The following is a 26011-nucleotide window of genomic DNA, read 5'->3' on the forward strand; positions in this document are numbered from 1 at the left end:
AGACTCTGGCCTTGTGCTGAAGGCCATTCATGTGCCAAAAGAACACGGTCAGATCCAGGAGATCACTCTAGAGCAGCTGCAAGTCTTCCAGGTAAGCGAGTCAGTGTTGTGATACATTATCAAACATTGCTCTAATAAATACATAACTGTTTCACAACTAGCATTTCTAAAAAAGATGTGTGATTATCAAGTATTTCAGTGGCATTTACTGCCGCAGTCAAGTCTGAATTTGTGTCGACTGATTCTTCCTCTCCTCTGACTCACAGCACAAATCTCCCGTTACAGCGATGACGATCTCAAAGAAGAAGGTAACAGATGAGTCTCTTTCTAACGTCCAACTTGCCTTTACATGCGTACAGAGGGCGGGTCACTCACCTTGTCGCTCCTAAAAGAATTGCTATGGTGGCCCAATGCATGGCTTTCACCGCAGACTTTTGCTGTTTCTTAACATTGCTCCCCTTTTCCCTCTTTCTCTTTTCTCACTTCCATCCTACCGTTCTTCATTGTCTCTTGTATGCATTCTTTGTCATGGCCGCTTCACCCTGCCCACCATCCTCATCCTTCATCCTCCATCTGCTCCTCCTCCAGCAGTGGTTGTTTGTTGGCTCCAGTGAGGGGGTATCCCAGCTGTCCCTCTACCAGTGTGAGCTCTATGGTCAAGCCTGCGCCGAGTGCTGCCTGGCCAGAGACCCCTACTGCACCTGGGACGGCCACGCCTGCAGCCCCTACATGCCCACTGTCCGCAGGTAACCAGACAGATTCATCTACAGCTATTGCAGGGTTACCTAACAAACAAAAAATGACATTTCCACAACAGTGGACGATGACTGAAGTTTGACTTGATTATACTATTTACACTGTACTGTAAACAGTGTCCATGTTTAATTCATACAGAACCCCAAACAGTGCACATATTATTCCTCTAGAACAACCAAGACAGTCAAATGTAAAACGGTTTTATTGGCCTCCACATTAGCTTCCAGTGATGTACCATGTGTCAAATGTTCTGACTCTTTTCTCCACAGGAGGAATGCACGCCATCTAGGAAAGGATGAAGATCCACTGACTCAGTGTGTGAGACAGGGAGGTGAGAGACTCAACCCTCTTCCACGCATCTATACTTTATACTGTACTTCACAGTGACTAAGAGAAGTTTCTTCTGACCGGCTCTCAGCTGGACTGCAGGTGGAGGCAGAGCAGAGAGTGATGATGGTGGCTGAGGGGAACAGCACCTACCTGGAGTGTCTGCCCCAATCCAGACATGCTGCCGTCACCTGGTACAAACAAGCAGGCGAGAACAGCCCAGAACTCAACCAGGTAATGACACATATACAGTTATGTGTCACCTTATTGCGAGAGGTCAATGTACTTTGTATTTTATGACATTAGCGCAGGTTAAAAAGAGACGATTATGAGATGTTGCTGTTACTGTTCAGCTAACCTAATGTCTTAGAATTATCAGCTGTTTCCTTCATATTCTGATCACCGATCCTGGTGAGAGTCACATCTGTGAGCCTGCAGCCAACTCTCAAACCACCTGCTGCCCTCAGCCCTTCGTAGTGCTGCCTTGTTCACGACTCGGTCTGTGTTGTCGGCATCCATGTTTGTGCTCCAAGGTAGCAGGGATCCACTTCTGAAGAGAAATACTGGAAACTTTCCTCTGTATCATTGAAAGAGTCGACCAAAGTTGTCCAGACAGCCATGTTTCCTCGAAGCAAACGCACTTATGAAGAAAGTGAGGAGTGAAGAAGTGTAAGGCAACCAGAGACCTGGACAGCAGTAGAACTCAAGACACTTTTAAGAGGAGTGATGGCAGGGAGATATGCATGCTGCCAAGGACAGGAAAGTGGAGGAAGGCCTGGTTTTGTTGGAAAATAGATTCAGCTTTCATCATCCACTGCAGGTGCAAACCAGTGACCAGGTGGTGGTGATCGAGCGTGGCGTCCTGATCCGGCGAGCCGAGCTGACTCATGGCGGAGTTTACCACTGCCAGGTGGAGGAGCATGGTTACCACTGGACCGCCGTCACCATCCGCCTCGCTGTCTGGAGCCCTTCTGCAAATCACCTCCTCGCCTCCTGGTCCAGCTCGCCCTATCAGAAGCCAGGATACCAGCCCTGGTACGAGGACGTCATGACTCTCATTCACCCCCGGAACCTCGGGCAGCACTGCCGCGCCCTGGGATACCGGCCTCCCCGTAACCATCGCCGCCACAGCGATATCATGATGCTTCCTGACAAAGAAAGAGAGAGGGGCGAGAGGCACAAGCATGGGGGTGCCAGAGGAGGAGGAGGAGGAAGAGCAGCAGGACGGAAGAGCAGGAGCAAGCCGCAGCTGAGAGCGCCAAGAAGCGCTTGAGAGAGCCCTGCATCCGGATCCAGAGACTCCAACACACACACACACACACACACATGCATACACATATTTAAGTTCACACACAGACACCAGTTGTAAATACAGACTGAGACTTCGGCATGCACTTCTTCAGTCTTTGACGATACAGCGGAAGTACGGACAGGACTGGACAGGCCAACGATCTGGAAGTCAACTGAAGCGCAGGAGCACAGTGGGTTGCAGAGCATGCTGGCTGAAGGATAAACAGCATGTCCACATCACTCATTCTGTGTCGTGACAATGACATTTTAGGGAATTTGGAAAGAGTGGCCTCCTTCCCAATGTCTGATTACTGAGAAAAAAAAAAAGATGATTGTTGCCTCCAGGATCGTGTTGTGGCTCAGCATGTTGTGCTTTAAATTCCTCATTCGGCTCTTTAAGACCCCTGACAATCACTCTCCAAAGCAGCGCAGATGTGTTTGTATATGATGTGGTACCTGCAGGCAAACGCTGGTTTCTGTTCCACCCGGTGCTCTCATCATCCCATGGTAAACAATTTGTTTAGTTTTTTTACTTTGCTGTGACGGCCTTTTTCCTGAAGATACGTTGACAGGTCAGGCTGAATTCCATGGCACCAGAAAGTCAGTGAAACCTGGAGGTGAAAAGGTGTTGTAAATTCTCCTACAAAGTTGGCACCCTGAATGACTTTACGTTGCTGAGCATGACAAATGCAGAGCAACTCAAAAAAAGCTGTAAATAGTTGTACATTTCATGGATACGTTTTATGCATCTCTGTGCTTTTATTTTGACATAAAACTGCAGGAGCCTCTTTTGATATTGGGCCACATCATAAACAAGTTTCCCGTTCCGAACGGATGAAATCATGAGGAGGATTTCAGCCCTCAGTTTTTATTTGTCAGCTCAGCAGTCGACACTGAGCGGGAACTGCAAGCAAAAAGTTTCTTGTTTCGTGGATTCTTATTGACAGACCACAGTGAACTGTCCAGGGAAATATGCTGAAGATTAATTTAAGAAATGACGACCCAGTGTACACTTGTCCTGTAGAGTCGAAGAAAGATGCTCCGTTCAATTCTGGTGTATTTGTTTCAGCCTCTGAAAGTGACTCATAAAGTGTCCACCTGAAACCCTCAGCCCTGCAATTCTCCTCCTTAAACTGTCAAAAATGCTGCTGCTATGTTGTGAAATCACTTAAAAATATGTAAATTTCATCATTCTGTGATAGAAACGTCCCACCTGCAGTGGGTTCTGGAGTCATTTTTTTGGTCAGTTGTGTATCGATGACTTCAGCGTCATGATGTTGATCTCCTAGTGAACTCCTAGTACTCCATGGGCTTTAGTGAACGGCATCTAACGTGACTTGCTTTATGCAAGAGGTGGTTAAAAATGTATTGATGGTCTCACTGAGTGACAAAACTGCTGTTGGTTCTACAGTACTGTGTACAGCCCGGTTGTTTTAAGTCAATAAAACCTCCATTCCCTCCGCACCAGCTCAAGTCTTCCTATGTTGTAATTTTAGGTGCATGCTTTCCCGACGACAGAGCTTCTTTCTACACGACTCAGTGGCAAGTCCAGCATATAGATGAGGTCCTCATCAGGGCTCCAGTACTGCTCCCAGAAAGACTCTCAGGAACTGCTGACCGGGTGAATCTTTCTTCCCCAGTCTCCCAGGTAAACAAGCCAACAAGCCGAGCCACAGTGTCGCGACAGTGACTCTGTTTTCTCACCAGTTACAACTCCCTAAACTGCAGACAGCCTAGATGAGCATGTGCCCCATTCATCTTCTTCTTCTCTCATCTGTAACATGAGCAAGCAACCTACTTACGCACATTGGTGGGGAATGATGGTACTGTTGGGGATGCTCTTTTCTTACCCGGGTTTGATACCAACAAGCTTTGGCTGATGGCAGCACTTGTCTACGATGGGATTATCGAAGAGTGAAGGGGTTGATCGACAAGCTAAATGGAAGCTCTCAGAGCAGTGGTGAGGTTGCAGCATTCATTTTTACTTCTATACTCACCAGTCATTCCGGTGATGGAAAGCAGGTGGTACATCAGATTTTTAGGTTGAGGAAATTACATTCTATAGGGCCGAAGACTGAGGAGAGGCTTGACCTCTGTCTCAACTCGCCTAACATGGCAAACCCTCTCCAAACCTGCAGCTGGGGCTTTGTAGTAAAGGACATTTGGACCCTTGCAGGTTTGTCAAACATGCAAAAAAAAAGAGCTGTCAGTCATTAATAGTGACCTCATAAATAGTAATGATCCAGCTTGTAACTTGTGCCAGGATGCCATAGATTACACCTCATTTTCTGAGATATGAAACACACACTCGGAAACAAGAACCCGACCATGACACGACTTAACCCCTGAGAGGGTCCCAACAGTTTGGTGTGTGTTCCTCACAACGGCTTAATCCCACACAAACCGGACCTCGGTGACTTTTTAATGAGTTCCAGCCAGGGCGTCGAGAAGCCAACCAATATATTACTTCATTTCCAGCTGGTAGTGAAATCTGGCAGTAAATTAGGAAGCAGGTCCAACGTTAAATAAAGACGCCTTTATGTTAGCGAGCTGGCACTTATGTCAGGAACAGAACCAAGCGGGACTCAAATCACTCCTGAGAGTCCGCTCGTAAATTTTAATTCACTTTTAACGTTAAAGACGTTAAAGAAAATGGAATGTTCCTCCGGTCTAATCGATCATGATTCTTGTTCTTCACTTTCGGATTAAAATACTTGTTTATGTGGTTGTGAAAAAGTTGTGGCCATTTGAGGAATATTACAGTTGTTGTGGAATGAGTGAGCTTGTGCTCCCGCTCTTGGCACAACAGTCGGAACACACCCAGAAACTTCTGGGTCAGTTTGAGAGTGCGGTTCTTATAAGCTCTTATTTTTAATCTCACTCTTCCTTGGCTTTCATCGATTTGTTCCTATTTTCATACCATTTCTGCCTCTTGATTGGCAGACATGAATCAAGCAAAATCGCAGTTGAAGGACAAGTGGGTATCCAGAGGAAGGAGAGGAGAACTTCACCTGGACGTAAGCCAGGGCCTTCTTGTTGACAGGTCACTGTCTTTCAACTGTGACCTGCAGCACCCACCACGGCTCCACCATTCACATAGGACCCAGTGTTTCATTCCTATTGGTCAGAATACTTTGTGCCAGTCACCTTCACCAACTGTCAATAAATCCAATCCGGTGGCCACTTCCCCGACGGCGCTAACCACAGACGGAAAAACAAACACCAGCTCAAACTCTTGGCTTCAGAAACCGAGACCCAAACTTGTGTATGTGTGTGTGTCAGTAAGAGCTTTTTAAGTGCGTGCGAGTTGACGTGAAGTGTGTGTCGGCATGTGAACATACTGGATCATGACAGATTACTGTGGCTCAGTCACGATCCTAAAGCAGTAACAGAAAACTTCGTCTTTTTCTCTCACTGTTGGGAAGGTCATATATATTTCCATGTTGGTGGCACATACACAGAGATTGAAAGATTCAAGACAACAAAGGAGAAATGTGTCTCATAATGAGTGTGGCTGGCTGCTTAACAGCTGTCCCCTGTTGTTAGACTGGATGCTGAGAGTAAGCAGAAGCTGCAGGGTTTCTCTGTGTTTAGATCGGTTCTTCACTGGTCATGTCCAGAATTACAGTTGGAATATCATTATGTGTCTATACATATGTATAAGGGGAAAAGCACTACAGGCTTTCAACGGCAGATAAATCTGTTAAAAACAAAGAGACCAATTTACTACTCTGTACTTCGCTGTATAGTTTTCTATCCTCTTTAATGCCCTTGACTAGTACTGAGGATGGATGATGACCTCACAGACCGTCGGGTATAACTCAATCTGAATGAGTGTTAAAAAGTAGGTCAAAATGAGAGACATATTCTATAAACTACTTCTAGACTTGCAAAAGAAAGCACCACAGATGTAAGTGGCTGAAAGCGTTTGATAAAAAGTTTCATTATAAAGTAACTTGCGCCTCAAGTTTGCGAGTATACATCCAAAAGTACGGAACTGAAAGCTGAGGAAAGGCAGGAGTAGAACAAAAAAAAGCTCTTTCAGATCTAAGTGGAGCAGTTTTTGTTTGCCTCGCGAAGAGAGCTGGTGCGAGGATCCAGCTCCTTCTGTCTCTCACACACAAGCACACGCCGTCCGTCCCTGTCTTCACTTCATAAAACATCCAAACTGGCCCCGCAAGTGTCTGCCAAGGTGACCACACAGAACTTTCTCATCAAATATTAAACCGCGGCTGTGCTGTGCTCTGAAACCCGAGCGACACTCACGGATGCTGATCCTCCTCCTCTGGCTCTGCAGCTTCCAAACCGTCAAGGAAACGTTACAATAGCGCTTTTTGTTGATGTTGGTGTTATTGCTGTTCTGCTCTTGCTTGCTGCGAATCTAATATTCTGCGGCTCGGGGCGCAGGGACGGAGCAGCGCTCAGTGGAGCCGCGGCCTGATCACATTTCAGTCAGAGAAACAGTATATTACGCTGACGGTGTGTCCGCTGGAAAGTGAGCAGTTTGTTGCAGTGCGTTTTTTTTCCAGAAAGAGACAACCACACGCTTGGAGGTAATTGATTGCTTCCATTATACACCGTATAAACATTCTCTTTATTTACTAGTATGGACAGGTTAATGTCTCTGAACCTCCCAGGAGCGGCCACAAAGTCCTTAGACAGGGTTTGAATCGCGGTGTCGCTGTCCTGAGGGAGACATTTTAGAAGAGGAGAAACCAACCAAGTGTCTTTCAGTGTACTTGGAATGCACGAGTTAAGAATGCCGAAAGTACTTTCTCAAAAGTTGACTTAAAATGCCCTTTTGTTCAGAGTCTCTAGTGAAGTTAGTAAGTTTACTGTACGTGCCCTTTTTAGTGTATTTAAACTACTTTTTTTAAGTGTACTTTCTATGAAGTGCCCCTTTTAAGGTCTGCTTCTGGTGCCCTTTTTCATAAACTTAAAGTGCCCTTGTACACATTTGTATTCACACGTATTCAAAGTACTTCGAATATACCTATTTGAAGGCTTTTTTGAGATGTTTGGGGTCAGTTTGGGGCCCGGGCCCTGTGTTTGTTAGTTCACCCATGCAAAACTAAGACCCACTACTAAAAAGAAGAAACACTGCCACCACTCAGAGTGGTACCATAAGGTACTGCAACCCCTGTAAGTTGACCAGCATGTCACTGATGTATAGTCAGTGATTCTTAACCATAGGGGCCGGGGCCCATGGTTGGGCCACGAGCGTCTCCTAGTGGGCGGCTAAAAGTTCTCTTGTTTTACACCTTTGGGCCGTGAGGGCTGCGAGACACTCCACATTACATACATTAGCCACATACGGTGGCAGTTATGTGTGTCTAAATTGAATTGACAGTTGCAAATCTGTGATAGTTACCAACTATGGAGACATTCTTGAAAAGACAAAAAGATAAAGAAAGTGACAACCGTAAAAACTGCACATGAGAGCACCTGTTGAAGCAGTTTTGAAAAGTAATTAGAACATTTTTTGGCGATACTTTCATTTACACTTCACTTGGCGTTTAAATTAAATATGTTATTTTTGTTTTATGATGTTTAGACATGTTTTTTGAATATCTATTTTATGCAGAATTGTATTCAGTTTTTCCATTTTTCTCAGCATTTTGCATCAGGTGTATTGTTTTTCTTCAGTAAATTTGGTTCTGCTACCGGTTGGTCTTTTCATTGACAAACATGATGGCGACGTTTACAGGCTGTCGCTGCGACTCGTGCCTGGTGTTTCGCGTCGCCCCAGAACACACCCACAGAAAGGAAATAAGAAAATTGCTCCTGAATGAAAACTGTTAAAAGGCGTCTTTGGCTTTTACCACAGAAGGTGACTCATCTTTCCATCTTGCTCTTTTTCCCCCTGCGTTGAAAACCCTACTGCTCAAAGAAAATAGTAGTAATTCCTGGTCCAGTGAGAGGGCTGCAAACGTAACCACAGAGTTGCATCCAGGGAGGCTCTCTGCACTGGCTCGCTAAATCTTGTGTGAAATCGATGTGACGGACTTGAGGCGGTTCTGTCTGCTCCCCGGGCCTAGCTTTTGTTTGGCCACACAGAACCGTTTCTCTGAGCTCACCATGAAACCCTTCGCCTGGTGCATGGGATGTCTTGTCTTCAATGTGCAACTGAAACAAAACGAATCGTCTTGTTGTGAACAACAGTACGGCAAATGGAGCTTTCTCATGTTTGAGCGTTTAAAGTGGACAAACCGACATGAGAATCAAGAATTACAGCAGGTTTCAGTCGGCCTCATCCGGTGTTTCAAGTTTAACATCGTGTCAGGACTTTGACCAGTGTGCTATATTGAGATGTTTAACACTTCCCATCACCGTCTGGAATGTAAATTGCACAGAAGCCAACGCTCTCAGGAGTCGCCCGAACGTCCAGGAAAATAATTGGACTCCCTCTGCCCACACTGCTTTCAGAACCTGTTGCCTCCACAGCGCCACAAATAGCCTTTCTAACATCCGTAAGATGCTCTGACAACTTGCACCTCCAAGCTAAAAAAAGCTTGATAGCCAGAGCTCCACCTGGCTCTGGGTTGTCAGTCGTCTCAAGCTGAAGTAGCTGCTCAGGACTCGAGCCGCTTTGCTCTGAACCGCGTCGCCAAAACCACATTTTTGATACGCCACTAAACATCCAAAAATAATTGTCAACTCTAGTCAATAAAGTTTGCACGGCGCAGCCCGGTCACATCTGTTTCACAGCTCAGGCTCTAACTTGTTTCCTTTTCAAACATTTCTCTGATGGACTGATGAAGAAAGCAGAAATTATTCACGGTCCTTGGTGATAGAGCGTCGGGTCCAACTGTGGAAGCCATTGGCCTGACATGATCCAGAAGCCTAATGATCAGTCATCTCACCCACTTGGAGTCAGAAGAGACGATTCCCCTGCAGTCGAGGGAGAAGCAGCAGCAGCAGCGGCGGCAGCTGCTTTGAATGACTCTGGTGAATCTAATATTTAACAAGATCCCTAGATGTGGCCACGTTGTGGGTTTGAATCCTCTCCCCGCCTCTGCTGCGCTGTTTGTCATTTCTGACCACATGTGAGGCTTTATGAGGCTCAGACGCTGTCCTGCCCTCCACCGCCGAGCCGAGCACCCGCCGCTGAGCTCTTTATTATTAGAGACTCTTACGTTTAAACGGCTGTTGAGGTAATGAACGAGAACAAAAGCAGAAGAAAACCAGTCAACATTTAAGGATCCTTAAAAGAAAGTGGAAAAACATGTCTTCTTCTTCATATATAGGCCGAAGCTTCCCGTAACCTATAATTGGGTCAAATGATCTGTTTCCAGGCGTCACTTAGCAGCTTTGCATTTTTGGGATGTTCTTCAAACCCAGAAATCCCAATTCATTCCATATGGACCAGATCGACTCTTGGTCACTGGTGACCCCTGTGTCTTCATGTTGGACCCTCGCTGTGAAATGTGTGACTTTTTGACTGCACTTCTATAGTTGCTCTTCCTCAGCATCTTCTCACTGAAATATGGTCCTGGATGTGGCCCCGCAAACAGCAACACCGCCACAAAACAAGCCCATCATCCACCAAGTCCAAGAGACAAAACATTATCACCTTCATTGGAGCACATGCTTCTTATGGGAACCACCACCATGCACTTCCAATCTAGAGTTGTGACCCAAGATGCAATAGTGCCCAGCATTTGCTTTCCGAATGTTTAAAATAGCAACGTGTGGAGTTTGTCTCCATCTGTCGGGAAAGATTTGACATTGCAGCATAAAATACGGTCGCACGGAGGGAGCAGTGAAATCAGTAATACTACACGCCTATTTCTTTGGGTTTGTCCTTGTGTTATTAATGATTTAGTGTAATGATACATTTGCATAAAATAGCTATGAACCATGCGTACCACTATATCTATTACATAGACACACATTGGAATTATAAAGTAAAACTCGACCGATGAAATACTTACTTTTTTGTGGTGAAATTCTTTTGCGGAAAAACATGAACAAATAACAACACATAAGTTGAATTGATTTACAGTTGTAAAACATTTTTAAAATATACATGACATAGATTTTAACCATCACTTTAATGCTTGCCATTTTTTCGCACGAATTAAAAATAAAACACAACGCAAAAAAACTTTATTTCTTGCTTAATTCTTAAGTTTAGTTCAGCTGGCGGAACTATTGTTGAGTGGCGCGGGGAAGGATTTTGTGAACGGACGCATTTGTATTTACAATATCTAATCCAGAACCAGGCAGGTGAGTAATTCGTGTGTTCATTCATAAACGCCTTTCTATCGTGTGTGGATGGTTTGTGAAACCAACATTAATCTGTGTGTGTCATAAAATGATATGGTTTTAAACGTTTTAGTGGGGCCTCGGCAGCTGACGTTAGCTTAGCAGCCTCCAGCTAACAAGGCGGCTAATGTCAAGAGCACTTTCTTGAAACTCTCTATTTATTCTGTTCTCAACTTTGGTGTTTCTCACCTACGTATATTTCTAGAAGTCCAGCCGCACACGTGTCAGTAGGCACGCGATAGTTATCCTTCAAATTAAGACTCCTGAAGAATACAATTACGTCATTTGTTTATCTTAAACTTGTACTTCTACCGTGTGCTGCGTTAAAACACATAACTCCAAAACATACGCCAGACAACACTGGTCGCCCGTTGGTGGATTTTCAGAAAATATTTTTGATTCCATTCTGACGGCCAAAAAGAGACAAGTCTAAATGTTAAATACTGTGAGTGCATTCAGTAAAAACTTGTTCATAGCTGTCACGTGAACTCCTTGGAAATGAAACCAAGGTTGAAAGTAGCTTCTGCCATAGCTCCTCTTTCTTATTATACATTTGTACATGGTGTTTTATGATTCAGGAAGATAAGGGGAAGCAGATATTCTTCATTTATATAAAGTTAATTCATAATCTTGTCCATTTCCTGTCTAATTTCTGCCAGCTAGGAGCAGAGTGCAGACATTGATGCTTGTTTGTTCTACTGCAGGCCTCCAAACCTACCTTTTATAAGTGGGATTTTACTACTTACGGTTGCAAATTCCAAGAATTGAAAAAAAAAGTGGGTACAACTGCAAGGGCTTGGACTGAATTCCAATTAAATCCATTAATTCCCATTGAGCTTTTTGTAAATTTACTGGAAATCTAATGCCCCTATTGCAAGTCGAATAGTCAGCAACTTATTATACTGTATTCTGAAATGGTGACTAGATTGACATGTATGGATTCATTTGTTCTGATAACTGTTTTTTTCACTGTAGCAGATGGAGTTATGAGTCTCCCACCTGCCAGAGGCACTGAGGGGCCAGAAAGCCCCAATGGTGTGGTGAATTCAATGTCTGCAGAAAATGGCCTTTGTGATCCAGAATCTGTCAAATGCAGCCAAGAAAGAGCTCCTGAGGATGGAGAGACAGTGAATGGCTTGTCCCAAAAACATACCGACAAACACTCTGTCGGGGGAAGCAAAGTTTACCATGCCGAGGCTTGTTCGGACACAGAAACAGACAATAACCAAAGAACAGGTTTATCGCTACATTACAGTCACGTGACTGGAACCTCACATGGACCAGACTCAGAGTCCACAGACACAGCCAGTCCCGAAGCCTCTGATGCTGTTCAGAACTCTGGAGGAGATCTTCTGTGGGACTCTTTACATCACGTTCCGACGAAACATTCCTCCATGAGAGAGGAGGCTGGGAGTAGGGGGAGACGTCTTGCTCCTGATGCTGAGCGAGATGATGGCGAGAAAGAGAAGCAGGATGAAGAGGAACATGAGAAGAGTGAATCCAAACATAGTCGTGAAGAAGCTAGGAATGAAACACAGGTAGAATCACACTAAATTGATAGACGTAGAAGTATGTCATTTCTTGGTTTTGATTTCATGCCCTCTACTTTACAGTCACTAAGACACTACTCCTCCTCGGCACCTGGTTCCAGCACCGCTTCATCGTCTTCTCCACCTCCGCTTCTGTCGTCAGAGGACGCCCCCTGCCCTCCTCATGTCATGGCGCAGGTTTGGGTTCGTAATGTTCGAGGGATGCAAGACAGCAAGAGTTTAGATGAAATTAGCCAGGCTTGTGGAGGTCAGTGGATTGACCTTGGGTTAGTCAATGTTTCTTCTTTTCCTCTCTGCTTATTGTCCTTGTTATTTGACAGGTGCATCTGGGTCCAGAGGAGCAGGACGGGGAGGTCAGTCGGAGGGCAGGAGGGCGACAATCTCCTCGGCTCTGGAGCTGGAGGGCACCGTCAGCCACGATGGAGATCTGACTCATTTCATCACCAAGAACCTTGAGCAGAAAATAAAGATGAGCTCCAAGCCCAGTCTGGACTGCAGTGACTGTGAGTAGACATCAGAGAACACCATTCTGCAGCCCTCGGACTGAAGTGACCAGTAAATAACTGACAGGGATGAAATGAGCTGACGCCATTTGTTGCTCTCCTTCATTTTGCTTATAAAGGTCAACCTTTGTAGAGCCGCTGTATTGAAGTGCGTTGACACTGAAACAAGATGTGTCTAGATTAGACACATCATTCCAAACTGCTCTTCCAGATTCCCACCATGTGAGGTCAGCCTGAGCACCGTCACTCTACTCCTCTGTTTGACTTAAACTAATTCATGACCAAATTTTCCTCAGAGAAAGATTTTCCTCTAGTGCTGCTCCTCTGCTCGCATTCAGTGTCAGCCACTTTGTTTAAAGCCACTGGAGGCGGGGGTCGTCCGTGTGGCCTCTGTGGTATTTAGCTGCTTATTGAATCGCCAAGGATGACTCATCCAGTTTCATTAGGCTGAATGGATTTCCCCCGTGCTCATCCAGCCTGGTGGTGAGGCATTGATAAAGTGACAGGTCCAGACTTGGGCCGGTTTTTATCCTCTGTTTTGTTATCACCCAGCAGCAGATGCTTTAGGTATTAAGTCAATAAGTCATGAATTTCTCCTGAGTTGCACCTCCTGATGATTGTTGTGTGAAAACAACACAATGGGGACGAACAACACATTACAGTGGCATCGGTGGATAATTTATAGTGCCTGGTAATGAAGGTTTGAACTGGGTAATAGAGGCGTTTGTTTAGAACAGAACTGGGTTTTGTTGTGATGGCAGGTGCCGTATCTGTCTCTACACATGTCCATAAGACTGTCTAAGAGTGTCTGACTCATCTCATGCAACTACATGCATTTATACTGCGCCTTTCGCCGTCTTCAGCCGACTGCTCGGGTCCCATATACCGGAGCCGTGGGTTGTCAAGGAAACCAGCAGACATCCCGCCGATCGACCCCGCCGTCTTAGTGGATCTTCAGAAACACGCCCAGGAGATAGCACAAAGCGTGGAGATGATGATGCGCAGCCTCAACGGAACCATACAGAATGTAATAGCCGCTGTTAACGTCCTGGTTTCACTGAGTGCTCCTTGCTGACTCTTTCCTGTCGACCCTTGACCCAGATGACAGCCCTGAGTGTTGGCTACATCCAGACATACAGAGACTCCGTGGACAGCCTTGGAGAATCTGTGGACATGAGTATAAAGGTTTACTTTTCTTCTCCTATGTTCGCCCCCCCCCAAATCTGGTTTCGGTGTGTTTGCGTGATGATTTTATTTCTGTTTTTCCTTCGCACAGGGCATGTACACGCTCATGGCGAGATGTGAGGAGTTGGACCGCTCCATGCAACCCATACACACTCTGGCTGCACAAATCCGAGACGTCAAGCGCACCCTGGATGCTCTGGAAGCCATCTGCAAGTAACCCCAGTACAAACTCATGTAGACTCATCTGGCAAGTTTCACTGCAAGTAGCACCTCGTGTCTGCTGGGATCAGGGGTCACTCGAGCGCTTATGTCCTCGCAGCACTGCTACCAAACATGATGGATGAGTCAAACTCCTTTTTACACGCCGGAAGACGTCCACATTTGATTTGAACTTCTAATCATTATTTATTCACGGCTCGTGTCTTTGGAGATGATCAAGACCCGCTTCTTCCAGGAAACTAACTTAATATCCGTCCACAGTGCACATGCTCCCTTTGTCCACGTGGAGGTGCTGTCTCCCTTCATGTATTTTTTTTTTCATGGCGTCTTTCACTTACACTCGAATAGAATCGATACATTCCTGGAGGCTTAGTTTGGGGAAATTATTGTTTATTTATTGCTCTTCTATGGAGCGTCTTTCCCTCGTGCCATTTAGGTGACGCCTCAGTCACCTCTTCGCCAACACAAGACTCTGGTAGAAGGTTTCTGTTTGGTGTGATGCATGTAAAATGTAAACATGAAGTGAGTGCTCAAACAAATCCTCAGCTTGCAACATCTGCCATGCATTCCCAAGAGAAATGCTCTTTCAGATATACAAAATCCTTCCAACGTCCGCAGTAAATAACTGTATTCTCCAGTTTCTTTAGCTGTAGCTTTATGATGAATTCCTTTGAACCCTTAACCGACCTGCACAAGCTGACTTGAACTACTGAATACGGTGTACTTCATCGGCAGTTGCAGTGAGTTTGTCTAACTGATAAGCCAGCCAGCTTCTGGTCTGGAGAAGAGCAGAACTGCAGGACCGGTAAGTGATGCTGAGGATTAAACCTATAGAGCCAACATTGCTGTAAAAACATTGCGGAAGTTAAACCTTCAACTGTCTGGATTCATTCCATTTTCAAATCTATTTTATCGCAATGATTTTAGGTTATGAATATTATTCAGGATGACATTTTGACTCTCTTGTCATTGGCTTTTACTTGCAGATGGTAAACAAACCTTTTCATTTGCAAAACCTGTATGTCAAAGAGCGTGAAATCCTCCTCATCAGAATTCGACCCCATTCGTTGGAAGCTGAGGGAATCATTTCCGTGCATGTGCCCGGGGAACACCAGATTACTTTAATGTTCATCGTAAATATCAATGTCTGCCGTTTCATCTGATGCATCTGTGTACATTTCTGTAACTAATTTAGATACCTGTCACCCTCCTGAGTGTATATTTTAAGGAAGATCAATGAATAAATTTACATGACCTTTGTGTCAGTATTGTGTGATGACTCATTTTTCCTGTGCCCTCGATGACTGTTACTGGTAACTTGCACCTCATAACAGGGTGACTTCAGGCTCCATTCTGATCTCACCTGTGTTTCAACATGAGGGACCGCTTCAAGGTCCCTCATGTTGAAACCAATCAACAAAATGTTCGTTCGGGCACAAAGTTCAGAGAGAAATGTCCTTTATGTGGTTGATATGAACGTACAGGTGGTTATTGTTACACGTAGTATCGTGGCTCACACATGACAGCAAATCTACTCTGAGAGACATCCTCTCATCAACATCTCTTTTAGGCACTTGAACCCAAAGTTATCCAATATGAAAGTTCCTTTGCATCTTTTCTGTTTCACCGAAAATATCCAGATGGAACCGCATTTCTTTACACATACTGAATCATTGAAACTGAAAAGGTGGCTCATTTTTGGGACAGTTTTTTTTGGCACGTCCTGGAGAAACAGTTGGACTCAAAGTGCTAAAATGAAATCACTCTCACTATGATTCTGAAGTTGGAGTTCTCCCCTCTATCCAGGGCACTTCTGTTGACCTGAGCTTCCAGTTGAAGGCCAGCTCTGTCCGTAATTTAAGGTTCCAGGCATGCAGCCAGCAGCGACAGTAGAACAGTTAGTCTGGTGGAACTGAGGAAAGTGGTACTACAGTCTGTAGCCCCTCCGACTGAAGGCATCGGACTCCCAGGAAGCGCGGACGGACTTCCCTTTGACTCTGAGGCACCTTTTGAAATTGACGCGATGGAAGATGCGGTTGTTGCGCGGGAAACACCTCCAGCGTTTCTGTTAAAAGGCCCTCCGATAGAAGCGCCGTCTTTCGGAGACTGCTGGTCGGAGATGTCCTCGTCTGAACTCTGGTACCACTGACACTGGAAGTCTTTCTTCCAGAGCTCCGCTGGGTCCGGTTCGACTGCTTTAGTTTCCACGTCCGGGGGATTCGTCGCTTTCTCGCTCACTGCCTGAGAAGGAGATGGGAGGATTATTTGGCTTTTCCTTCTGACCTGCTAATTCACTTATGATGGATGGCTCATAAGTTGTAGAAGAGTTGTAATAAGTTCACTCGGATCGAGCCGGAGATCGGGAGAGAATGTGTCTGCCTGACCTTTCACCCGAGGAGATCTTTCAGGAGTGATTGGACTCAAATGGCTCCCCACCAATCCTCACCTCTCTCGCTCCCCTAAAACCCTCTCAAACACAGTCTTTGCCTGCTTCATCCATAGCTGCTAAATTATGCTACGCTAGCTGTCGACGGCAATACCTTTAAGAGACACTTTTGACTGTATATTATCCATCTGAGAGCCGCGGATGAATCGGGAGAGCTGGCGGTTCATGCATTTTTGAGCAGAGGAATTCAATTATACAAAGCAGAACTGAAGTGTGTGTAGGAAAAGAGGGTAGCATGAGAGTTCTCACTCGATCTTAGGATCATAACCCTGATTTTATTCTTTAAATTGAGCCAGAGCGAGACAAGTGGGTGTTATTATGCAAACTAATCGATGAGGAACATGGAGAAGTTCACCAGCGGATGATCCAATTTCATCCAATTGCCGTGATATCTGATGCAACCGGCGTGTTACAGGGGGAAGGTCTAGTCCTGGCCAAGTCGTACGCCAGATGGGAAGAATCTGACAGATGAAAACTGAAACTTAAATGACAGTGAAGTGAAAATCTGGGAGGGTCTCATCAAACATGCATCATGTAAGTCTATACCGCGAGAAGTGCTTCACCCGAATCGGCTCCACCGAATATCAAACCGTGTCCTCTCATGAAGTGTGTCGAACATAAACATATGCAGAGTCACACGTCGATTCTTGTGAAACAAGGCTTCTTTCCCATCTTCCTCGTGGTAATGATGTTGTCTTGCGTGAGTGCAATATTTATCCCACTCCACCCTTCTGGTTTGGTTGGAGCTTTTGTTTTCCTATCGGCTTTCTAAGCACTGAAGCTCCCCGGGCAATTAGACTCCCCGGAGTTCTCGCTCCTTCTTTAATAAAGTCACGCCTGGTTGTCTTTATCATTTCTGACTCAAGAGGAGTTGTTTTGTTCTTGGTTAGAATACAAGATTATCAGTGTCTTTCATGCGGTGTAAAGTACGTGCCGGAAAGAGGTACTGAAAGTCACTTTGAGAGGAACTCGACGGAAAATGAATCTTCATTATCTTCGCAACCTCATGCATTCATAGGAGTGAGCTCCCTGCGGTACTTGCTTTTAGTTGACTTAAGAAAATTGTATTTTTCTAAAATATATTCATCCTCATAGTGGCAGAGAAGTTGCACTTTTTTGGAGGCCTTTGGTTTGAAGTTGCATGTGTTCAGAACTCCTCAGACAGGTGCAATATGGGCGCAGTTCTCACGATAAAATGCATTCACTTGAAAAGTCTTTTTAAGATCAGAATGCTTTCAGAGATAAATAGACATGAGACGCAGCTTGTGGATTTTAGGAGACCTTTGTGTCCAGCAGTGAGCATCACTTTATCTGTGCAGTAAACAGTTCCGTAGAATTGTAGAATACTAGTGTTGTTTTCTCCTCCCTGGTGTCTGCATCGGCTTCATCTGATTGTTAGTGTTTTTTGTGTCTTTCCTGGTTTCTGTGTTTGAGTTTTTCCCGGTGTGTGGATGGCTTTGGCTTTTGGACAGTAGGTGCGGGATGTTGGACTCCTATTGAGCTATGTTGGTTTGATTTATTTGGGCATAAACTCCTGTTGTTCTTTCCGCTCCTGGTCATTGTACTTGTTGGGTTCCACTCTGGTCTTCTCCATGGAACACGCAGTACACATGCTAACATTTAGGGATCTGATGAAGGTGTATTGATCTCTCATTGGGTTTGCAAAGTTTCGTCCTGTGAATTTCAAGCTCACCTTCTCGGTCGCCTTTTCTGGCACGTCAGCAGCTGGTGGGAGGTGAAGGTAGGCCGAGCTCTCTGGGTTTTGTCGGACACACCGCCCTCGTCCCTGGCAGAGCGAGGATGAACACAGGCGGGCGGCCGTGGTCACGTTGACGGAGTACGGTCCCAGGACGTTGCGGATGAACTCTGCCAAATCCTGGCACTCTCTCTGAAAATGTAAATGTTGACATTTGTTTCGCCGCAGATTTTTATCACAGCCCCGGATGATGGAATTTCATTAGGCGAGGAGGAGTGTCTGGAAAATGGTGTTTCACGGGTGATCAGACTTTTCGTGAATTTCTGGTTGCTTACCTCCGTCTTCGTCTCGCTTCTCTCCCAGATAACAACACCGGCTGTTCCCATGGCAGCGCTCTCTCCTATAGTGTTGACCAGGTCTGCCTGCAGGGAGATAATATATACGGAAGAACTCCATGAGAGTCTCTCATGTGTGTTATTTCCTCGGCACAGTCAAGTGGGAACAGAGAGTTCTCTAGTGTGGTACCTTGGTTTGTGACACGTGGAGTGCGAATTGATTTTTTATGAAGCAATTCTAATCCTATATCCAAGTGTTGACTGAAGTAATGCTGCTACCAACTTTGACTTGTTTGGGCTTCAGTTTCTCTTTTCACGCCAGCAGACTGAGGAGCTCACCTGAGAGAGGAAGGTATTAGTGGAGGCGTAGAAGGTCTTGACCAGAGGGAAAACAGGCAGGTCAAATGCAGATCCAGTCACAGAGGAAACTCTCAGTGCTTCTCTGATTTGACTGGACAAATAAAGCTTGGCTCCTGGTGTTCCACTCTGTGAAGTGAGATGTGATGGATTTATTGTAGTCTGGCAGACAGATTGCAGGAATTCACTGAAGCAGCGCTGGAGATTTTGGGTCGCAGGCTGTGGAGAAACCTATTAAGCTTCGCCGCCGATCCAGATTGATGCTTACCAATCACTTGACAGCTGAAAAACTCTGTGAGGACTCTGACAATACTTTCTGTACTGCACTTTCATGACTTTGTCGTAATTCCTTCCATTCCAAAAGAGCTTGTCTTTTGTAACAATGTTCATCTTTTACCCCTCCATCTCTCATCACAGTCTCCCTTCCTCTTCCCTCCACTTCAGATTTTGTGATACAAAATAACCCAGAAGCAGTGGCTATACTCTGAACCTGGCCAAAATTTCAAGTTACCAGGAAACTCACCTGCAGCTTCTCCAGGGTGAGCAGTGGGTAAATGGCCGAGCTTCGTTTCCATAACCACAGAAGTTCGTCGTTCATGGCCGCGTCTGCTGACGGGCACTGGCCGGTGTAACCGTCCAACATAGTTTGGTTTGGGCCGCCGTTGTAGCAGCTGGGGTAAGGAGACACCCCCCACAATGCTTTGGGCCTTAACCTTCTGATCTCCTGCAGCGTTTCGGTCAGTACTGACTGGGCCGCTGCTTCAAAGTCCACCTGCGGCACCAGAAAATGTTAATGTTTTTGCGAGTTGATATGTCCAAAACTGCCTTCCAAACAAGTGCGAAGGTGTGTAAACTATCCTGCTACTTCTGATTCCTGACTAATTCTTGCGGCTCACGTTTAGTTCTCCGCTTGTGTAGCCTCAGCTACCTCTCAAGTTATTGCTTCAAAGGCACTTACGAGTGTGTGTACCATGTTTTGGGGCGATACTATAGGGCCCGAATGGTGTTTTGGCTGTCCGCTTTCATGCTCTGCTACAAAGTAGATATTTGCATTTCTCATCAAAGATGTTCTCTTGACTCAAGAGAAGAAACTTCTCGGTCATGTTTTTTCACATCGTAATCTTGTGCACTCCACCATCTGCTACCTCCTTTGATGGTTTTCCCTCCATCTCACTGTGCCTTCTCGACATTCTCCTCATATCTTTTCGTTTCATAACACTGTGGCTCAGTTCTCTTGCATCATTGTGAGAGATGAGCCAGTCATTCTATATGTTGAGTGGCCAAAAATGTCATGGCAAAGTCTACTGTGTGCTTCAGTTTGGTCATAGAATTAGGATCAGACTTGATCTCAAATTTCAGATCTGAGTGGGATAAACTCAACAGGTGGCAATAGTCGGAAGGGTAAAAATTGATTTTATGAGGGGAAGGCGATTCAGGGGGGTGATTTTAGGAATCCCATGATCCTTATGCTTCCTCACCTTTGACCATTTCTCCACCTCCTCTGGGGTCCAGCTGGGAAAGAAGGACTTGAGCAATGTCCTTGATGCCTCTCGATAAACCTCTTGCTTCTCCTTGTTTCTTGCCCACTGTGGAGCCCAGGCCTCCCACCGCAGCACGCCTAGACCCAAGTACCTGGGAGCAGGTAAGGCCTCGCCTATGTCCTGCAGTGTCTTCTGAATATGACTCTCCAGTTTGGTGTGTTGTGGAAGGCCCCCGTTGACCGCTGTGTCTTTATCTATGAAATAGGGATAGTTTCCCAAAGTGTCTTCATAAAAGACGGCTACCCTGCCCTTGCGCTCCATTCCATAAGATCTCGGATCCGGCCTCGTGGAGCAGAACGAATCTGGGATGCCCCAGAAGATGATGAAAGGCTGTCCAGACAGAAGAGGGGGCATAGCTGGCTGGGGCGGTCCGGCTGTGCTCGGGTTCACGAAGGCAGTGAGAAGAAGAAAGACGGGAAGGTAATATTTACAAGTGATGGAGGAGAATCTCTGCGTAATATTCCTGATTTTGTTCCGTGTTGGTTTGGGCTCTGGGTGAAACCGAGGGTCGGTTAACGCCATTGGAGCAGCCAGATGATCCGGGCTCACTCCTTTGTTCCCACACAGCCACTCATGTTCCTGGAAGAGAAAAACAGTATCAGAAAGACATCAACCATTCAGCGTGTGAGTAAAGTATGTTTACATTGTAACACTGCTGACTCATTCATTTTTGGGCCAGCAACTGTAAGACTACCATCTTTCTTGAAATAGCTAAAGCATGTTAAGGATATTCAGAGCGAAAGGTCCTTGTGGCTATGATGGGGCCGCAGCATGAAAGAGCTTCCATCTCACCCCAGACACCTGCCTGGCAGTGAAACATTTACCATTCCTGATGGCAGCTGTCAAGGCTGAGCACGTAGTGTTAGCAAGAAAGAACACGGAGCCTGAACCGGGCCGTAATGGATTGTCTATTGATGAATCAATTACAGAGCAAACTGCAGCACGTAAACACTTTGTTAGGAGGCTCCTTAGACAAAGATTCAATAGTTTAACAGAGAACACTTTTGTCAGGCTTGACATGTCGGTGAAGTTTTATTTTTGGTTTAGAGTTTGTTATCTGGGGTTCTGTTTGGCTCTGTAAGTCACTGAGTCAGGAGCGACTCAGAGTAGAAGTGAAGACACTGCAATGCCATTTGAGGTTTGAGGAGAGTCAGGCACTGGTTTGGTGGACCAAATGGGAGGAGGACCCAGGGCATACCCGAGAGAAGTGATGCCTCTGGGTTGTGTTCCTCTGGCACTGGATAGAGGAAAGTCTGGCCCTTGTCATTTAGGTGGATAACCTTGTGATCTGACCCACCAGCACCGACTAAAGACAAGAACAATAACGCAAATAATCTGTCTGCGTCTTAAATGAAAACACAGGAATTGTTGGTAAAGGCATGGGGTCACCGGAAAACAAGTCTGCTGAGAGCTCTGATCTAATTTTATCTGCAGACTCCACTCCCGGTCTCTTATTTATGATGCAAGATTTTAAACTTTGTGGGCAATCTACAGAAACTGAAATACTGCAGTCTGAAACTCACACACACACACACACGCACATAGTCTGAGATCTGCTGACATCAACAGATGAGTGACAACTTAAAGAAATATGAACGTCAAGCCTCCAGGACGGCATCAATTCTCCAGCATGTGGATTCTTGGGTCTTTGAAACCCTCGAAGGGGGTTATTTTTTTGGTGTTTTTAATGATGGTGATGAAGACTGCTGTCAAACGTTGAGTCTCGAATGTCCTCAGGTGATAAAAAAAAAATGGATATTGAGTCTCTGCAAAGGCCAGCGTGTGTGATGAATAGCCGATTCATCCTCTCACCATTCATTCATGTCCGGCGCTGTTTAGTCGCGTCTCATTGCCCGTGCCGTATTTATGAATACTTCAGAAATATTTGGTCAATTACTGTCAAGTTTGCGGCGCTTAATTTAGGCGCGACTAGGTTTTTCCATTTGGGCAACAAATGTTGGAGGTGGCAGCTGATGTAAGCACGCCGACGAACAAGCCATTAAAAACAGACACGCCGCACAATGCAAGGAGTTTTCTTGTCAAAACAAAAGTGCACTTCACAATGGCAATTTCAAAAAACTATATTTACTACATCTGCGCGAATACATTCTTTTAAAGAAGGTGTGACAGAAATCCTTTTAGTTGTCCTGGTTGTTCCTCTACTTGGCAGATTTGTCATGACTGACGTCGAAAAAAAGTTGTTTTGAACATGCTCGGCCATTTTAAGAAGGCTGGCGGGCTCCATTGCTTGCTCCAATTTCCTCCCACTGTTCAAAGGAACGTAAAGGTCACGCGATGATGAGGCTCAGGTGCGAGCCTAGTGCCCTGTGAAGAACTGCACGTCTGCCTAGATGTGAGCACACACGTATAAACTGTCATATTCTATACACTAGACTAGAATGAGAACCTTCAATGTTCATTTTAAAGAAGGAAATTCAAGCAGAAGGAGACGGTATTGGAGTGTTTACTGGTCAGTGTGTGGATGCTCTTCATGTGTGCAGTCTAATGTGGTCAGACTAAGCTGCTGGTCTGTGTTTCCTCTTGTGTCTGGGCATAAGCTGATCCTAAGCCAACCGCCTGCGCAGCTTACCATGGGAAGAAAAACCCGTCCCTTTTTTGGGGAAGCTGTAAATATCATCTTAATAGTATCTTGTTTATAGTCACTGCGCTCAAGTGATGTATTTCAGGCAATGCTGAGTTGTTATGATGGACCTATTAGCTCAAAGATTTAGTTCCTCTCCGTCTTTGTCTTCGTATTATCCAACACCATTTATAGCAGATTTAACCTCCTCCTCACACTGCTAGTCTTTATTAGATATATGTTGTTGTTTTACCTTAAAAGAAAGTGAAATGAGAGGTTTTATTTAAAGTTTATCTGACACCAATGGCTTACTCCATTTTTACACATTGTACATTCCAAAATAAGATCTTTCAAAAAGTGAACTGTATTCCCATCTGCTGCCCTATTTTGGTGTCATGAAATTGAACTGCAGTGATGCAGCGAGGACTTCACAACACTTGTTACCTGAGTTCACAAAAAAAGCAACAGTTAGGAAATGAAGCACCAATTTTGTCCCTCAATGTGAAGTGTTATCATTATCGTGCTGGCCTCATATCATGTTGTTATTCCGCGCATCGTATGGAAGGATAAAGGCCGTCACTGGATTGTTTTGTTCTCTCTGATACAGAGTGCTGCTGTGGAGAGGTTCCGGAGGATGATCAAATGCAGAGGTGAGATAAGCCGGAGACATCATGTTGTGATGCCAAGAAATGGAGCCCTGTCACCACGTGCTGGCGATTTGCGTGGCCTTCAGCCTGTGGCTAACACGCGGAGGACTTTAATAGCTTCTCCACTAAATGCGGATGGGTTTGGCTGGAGGTTCGTAAGCTGTTGCTTCCTGTTGCTGATTAAAAAAAATGGGGCTAGTTCTTGGAAAATGTGCTGTCCTTTAAGTACAAATGAAAGTAATGGGGATTAGTTGAAGACGGATGTTGCCCTGTTTCACAACTACTTTTACGAAGCAGTGGTGACAGAAGATGTTTTTCGTGTATTAACAGCTGATACTAGCAACATTTGCTCATTTTCTGCAGCTTTGTTCTGCCTGCCTCAAAGAGGCGGGGACACCCTGGAAAGGCCTGCAGTCCATTACAAGGCATGCATAAACGCTCAACCAGTCTCACACGCTGATTCAGAGTCAACTTTGTACAAACAAATCTGGTATGAAAAGACCGAGGTTTTCACCATTAATAAGAGGCCTCTTGCTGTAACTCTGACTATATGAAAGTACTTTCTTGTAACTTTCATAAGGAAATAAAGGCTTTATTTACTTTTGGTTGTTTTTTAAAAAAGAAAGAAAAACTGTAGCATGCATGGTTTATAGGTTTCCATCATGATCAAGTTGAAAATGATTCAAACTTTGCTCTCAATACCTTGAGAATGCAACGACCAGTTCCATTTTATTTATTCACTCGCTGCACTTCCGGTAAGGTATTTAGTTAGTTGATGGCAAGTACTGTATTCTCATGTTGCCGTTTAGTTCATGTGTTGTTACACGCTCTCAGTGAGTTCATTGTTCTCCTCCTACCCTTATCGTATTTCGCTGTGGTTACTTTGAAAGACGTCAATTGTAAATTAGCAACTTGCTTCCAGTGCGTGGTTAACAAGATGAAACATATTTATTTATTTTTCATTTTTATTAAGTTGTCTTGTCCTCACTTCCAAGCACAAAAAATGTAAGAAATAATATCTACCTGAAGACACCTCAGAATTTAGCTGCTGGGTTGTGACTATTGTAAAAATAAATAATAATAATAAGAATTTTAATAAGAAGAAGAATTAATGAATTGAATGAAAAGCAAAACTGTCAAACGATATTGTGTGTCTATATTGTTTGCCCATTGGAGTCAGTATCCCAGTAAATTCTAGTATATGTACTTTTAACGTCTTACTTTTAAAGTCATTTTATGTTGTGACGTGACTGGAATCACATCACATTGCTTTGCATGACATTGGAAGTTGGGGTGCAAAAAATAATTCTATCGTTTCAGATACTGTCAAACAGAAACAAAAGTCATCGTGGTGATGGATCCTGATGTTTCAATACTGTTGTCTATGACTACTTTTCTGGGGGCACCCTGTCAAATGGCCATTACTGAGCAAGTATGCTGTACATTCCTTCCAAGCACATTGTTAGTACATTGAGAATGCAATGGTGTAGTTATTTCCTGGATGACAGTGTTCACTTCTTAACCTCAAGTTAAACGTTGGATAACTGAAGTAGAAGCCATTATTTCAATGCAGCGTGACCAGGGTTGTCTGAAAGCTCAAGCAAAATACTGGGTTTGAGTGGCACTTGACCTTTGGAACAAAAAAATACATGAATGAGCAGCAGTTTAGAAGTTGCTGTCAGGATATTTGTATCGTGTTGTTTAATCCTAATCACATTTTGTATAGTGAATATAGTGTCTAGAGTCTAATTTATTTTTTTAATGTCAAATATGTGGACATTTTTAGTTATGGAGATTGAAAAGTAGGACGTTTTTACATCCTATCAACCTGTCCTGCAGCGTCATAGAGCTTTATGGGTAACATTGTACTTATGATTCTAAAGTAAAACATGGACTTACCGATGCTGGAGTTGGTTCGACTTTGACCTCTTAAAATCTGGAATGAGTTTTGAGTCCTGCGTAGCTGATTGTTTCTGGTTCTACTCTTTGCTCCTCCAGCTTGAAAAATTAAGGAATGCTGCCAGGTTTGTGAGGACATGGATAAGCTGTGCATGTGTGCCACGCGGCAGAGAGGAGGCTAACGCTGAGGGAGAGAGGAAACTATGGAGATACAATGGCAGAAGTACACAGGTAGGTAGTAGAGGAGAGGATATGTTAAAGTGAAGCAAGGAATTAAAACAACTAACCAGGAGGTTTTTGGAGTTTGATCAAAAAAATCGCGGAGAGGAGGGCAGGTGTGTGGATGTAGGCGTGTGACCTCATCTTCCTGCTAAGCTTCCTTACTGTGAGAAGGTAAGAAGGGTCAGTGTT

At 44.8% G+C, this 26011-nt stretch overlaps 3 protein-coding genes across 9 annotated transcripts in view; 2 read left to right on the forward strand and 1 right to left on the reverse strand.

Moving 5' to 3' along the window:
• The window catches only part of sema3h (sema domain, immunoglobulin domain (Ig), short basic domain, secreted, (semaphorin) 3H), a 45329-nt gene extending 35172 nt beyond the window's left edge, over positions 1-10157 (forward strand). For 3 of the 5 annotated variants that reach the window (XM_053849562.1, XM_053849560.1, XM_053849563.1), the window contains 6 exons: positions 3-91; positions 267-308; positions 589-746; positions 1026-1087; positions 1175-1317; positions 1904-3829. In XM_053849562.1, the coding sequence (XP_053705537.1) occupies positions 3-91; positions 267-308; positions 589-746; positions 1026-1087; positions 1175-1317; positions 1904-2356 (947 nt within the window). In that variant the 3' untranslated portion in view covers positions 2357-3829. Of the gene's footprint in view, positions 1-2; positions 92-266; positions 309-588; positions 747-1025; positions 1088-1174; positions 1318-1903; positions 3830-3869; positions 4022-5316 lie in introns of those variants that run through there. The other 2 variants (XR_008412971.1, XM_053849561.1) reach the window with 2 other exon arrangements.
• A 364-nt stretch (positions 10158-10521) lies between these two features.
• On the forward strand, positions 10522-15364 carry borcs6 (BLOC-1 related complex subunit 6). Its single transcript, XM_053849576.1, has 7 exons — positions 10522-10602; positions 11617-12179; positions 12255-12438; positions 12512-12694; positions 13558-13721; positions 13796-13879; positions 13971-15364. Exons 2-7 carry the CDS (start codon positions 11628-11630, stop codon positions 14094-14096), a joined length of 1293 nt encoding a protein of 430 aa, XP_053705551.1. The 5' UTR covers positions 10522-10602; positions 11617-11627; the 3' UTR covers positions 14097-15364.
• si:dkey-72l14.3 (Glyco_hydro_56 domain-containing protein) lies at positions 14715-26002 on the reverse strand. 3 transcript variants are annotated; one of them, XM_053849569.1, is made up of 7 exons: positions 25601-26002; positions 20411-21052; positions 19456-19704; positions 18915-19061; positions 18576-18662; positions 18238-18432; positions 14715-16339 (listed from the first exon to the last, which is right to left on the reverse strand). In XM_053849569.1, exons 2-7 carry the CDS (start codon positions 20993-20995, stop codon positions 15956-15958), a joined length of 1647 nt encoding a protein of 548 aa, XP_053705544.1. In that variant the 5' UTR covers positions 20996-21052; positions 25601-26002; the 3' UTR covers positions 14715-15955. The 3 variants fall into 3 exon arrangements, with proteins under 3 accessions (XP_053705544.1, XP_053705545.1, XP_053705546.1); XM_053849570.1 differs by having other exon boundaries at positions 25888-25993; XM_053849571.1 differs by lacking the exon at positions 18915-19061.
• Between the last annotated feature and the right edge of the window lie 9 nt (positions 26003-26011).

The sequence above is a fragment of the Synchiropus splendidus genome, chromosome 18, assembly GCF_027744825.2.
Source record: "Synchiropus splendidus isolate RoL2022-P1 chromosome 18, RoL_Sspl_1.0, whole genome shotgun sequence".
In the NCBI taxonomy this organism is placed as follows: domain Eukaryota; kingdom Metazoa; phylum Chordata; class Actinopteri; order Syngnathiformes; family Callionymidae; genus Synchiropus; species Synchiropus splendidus.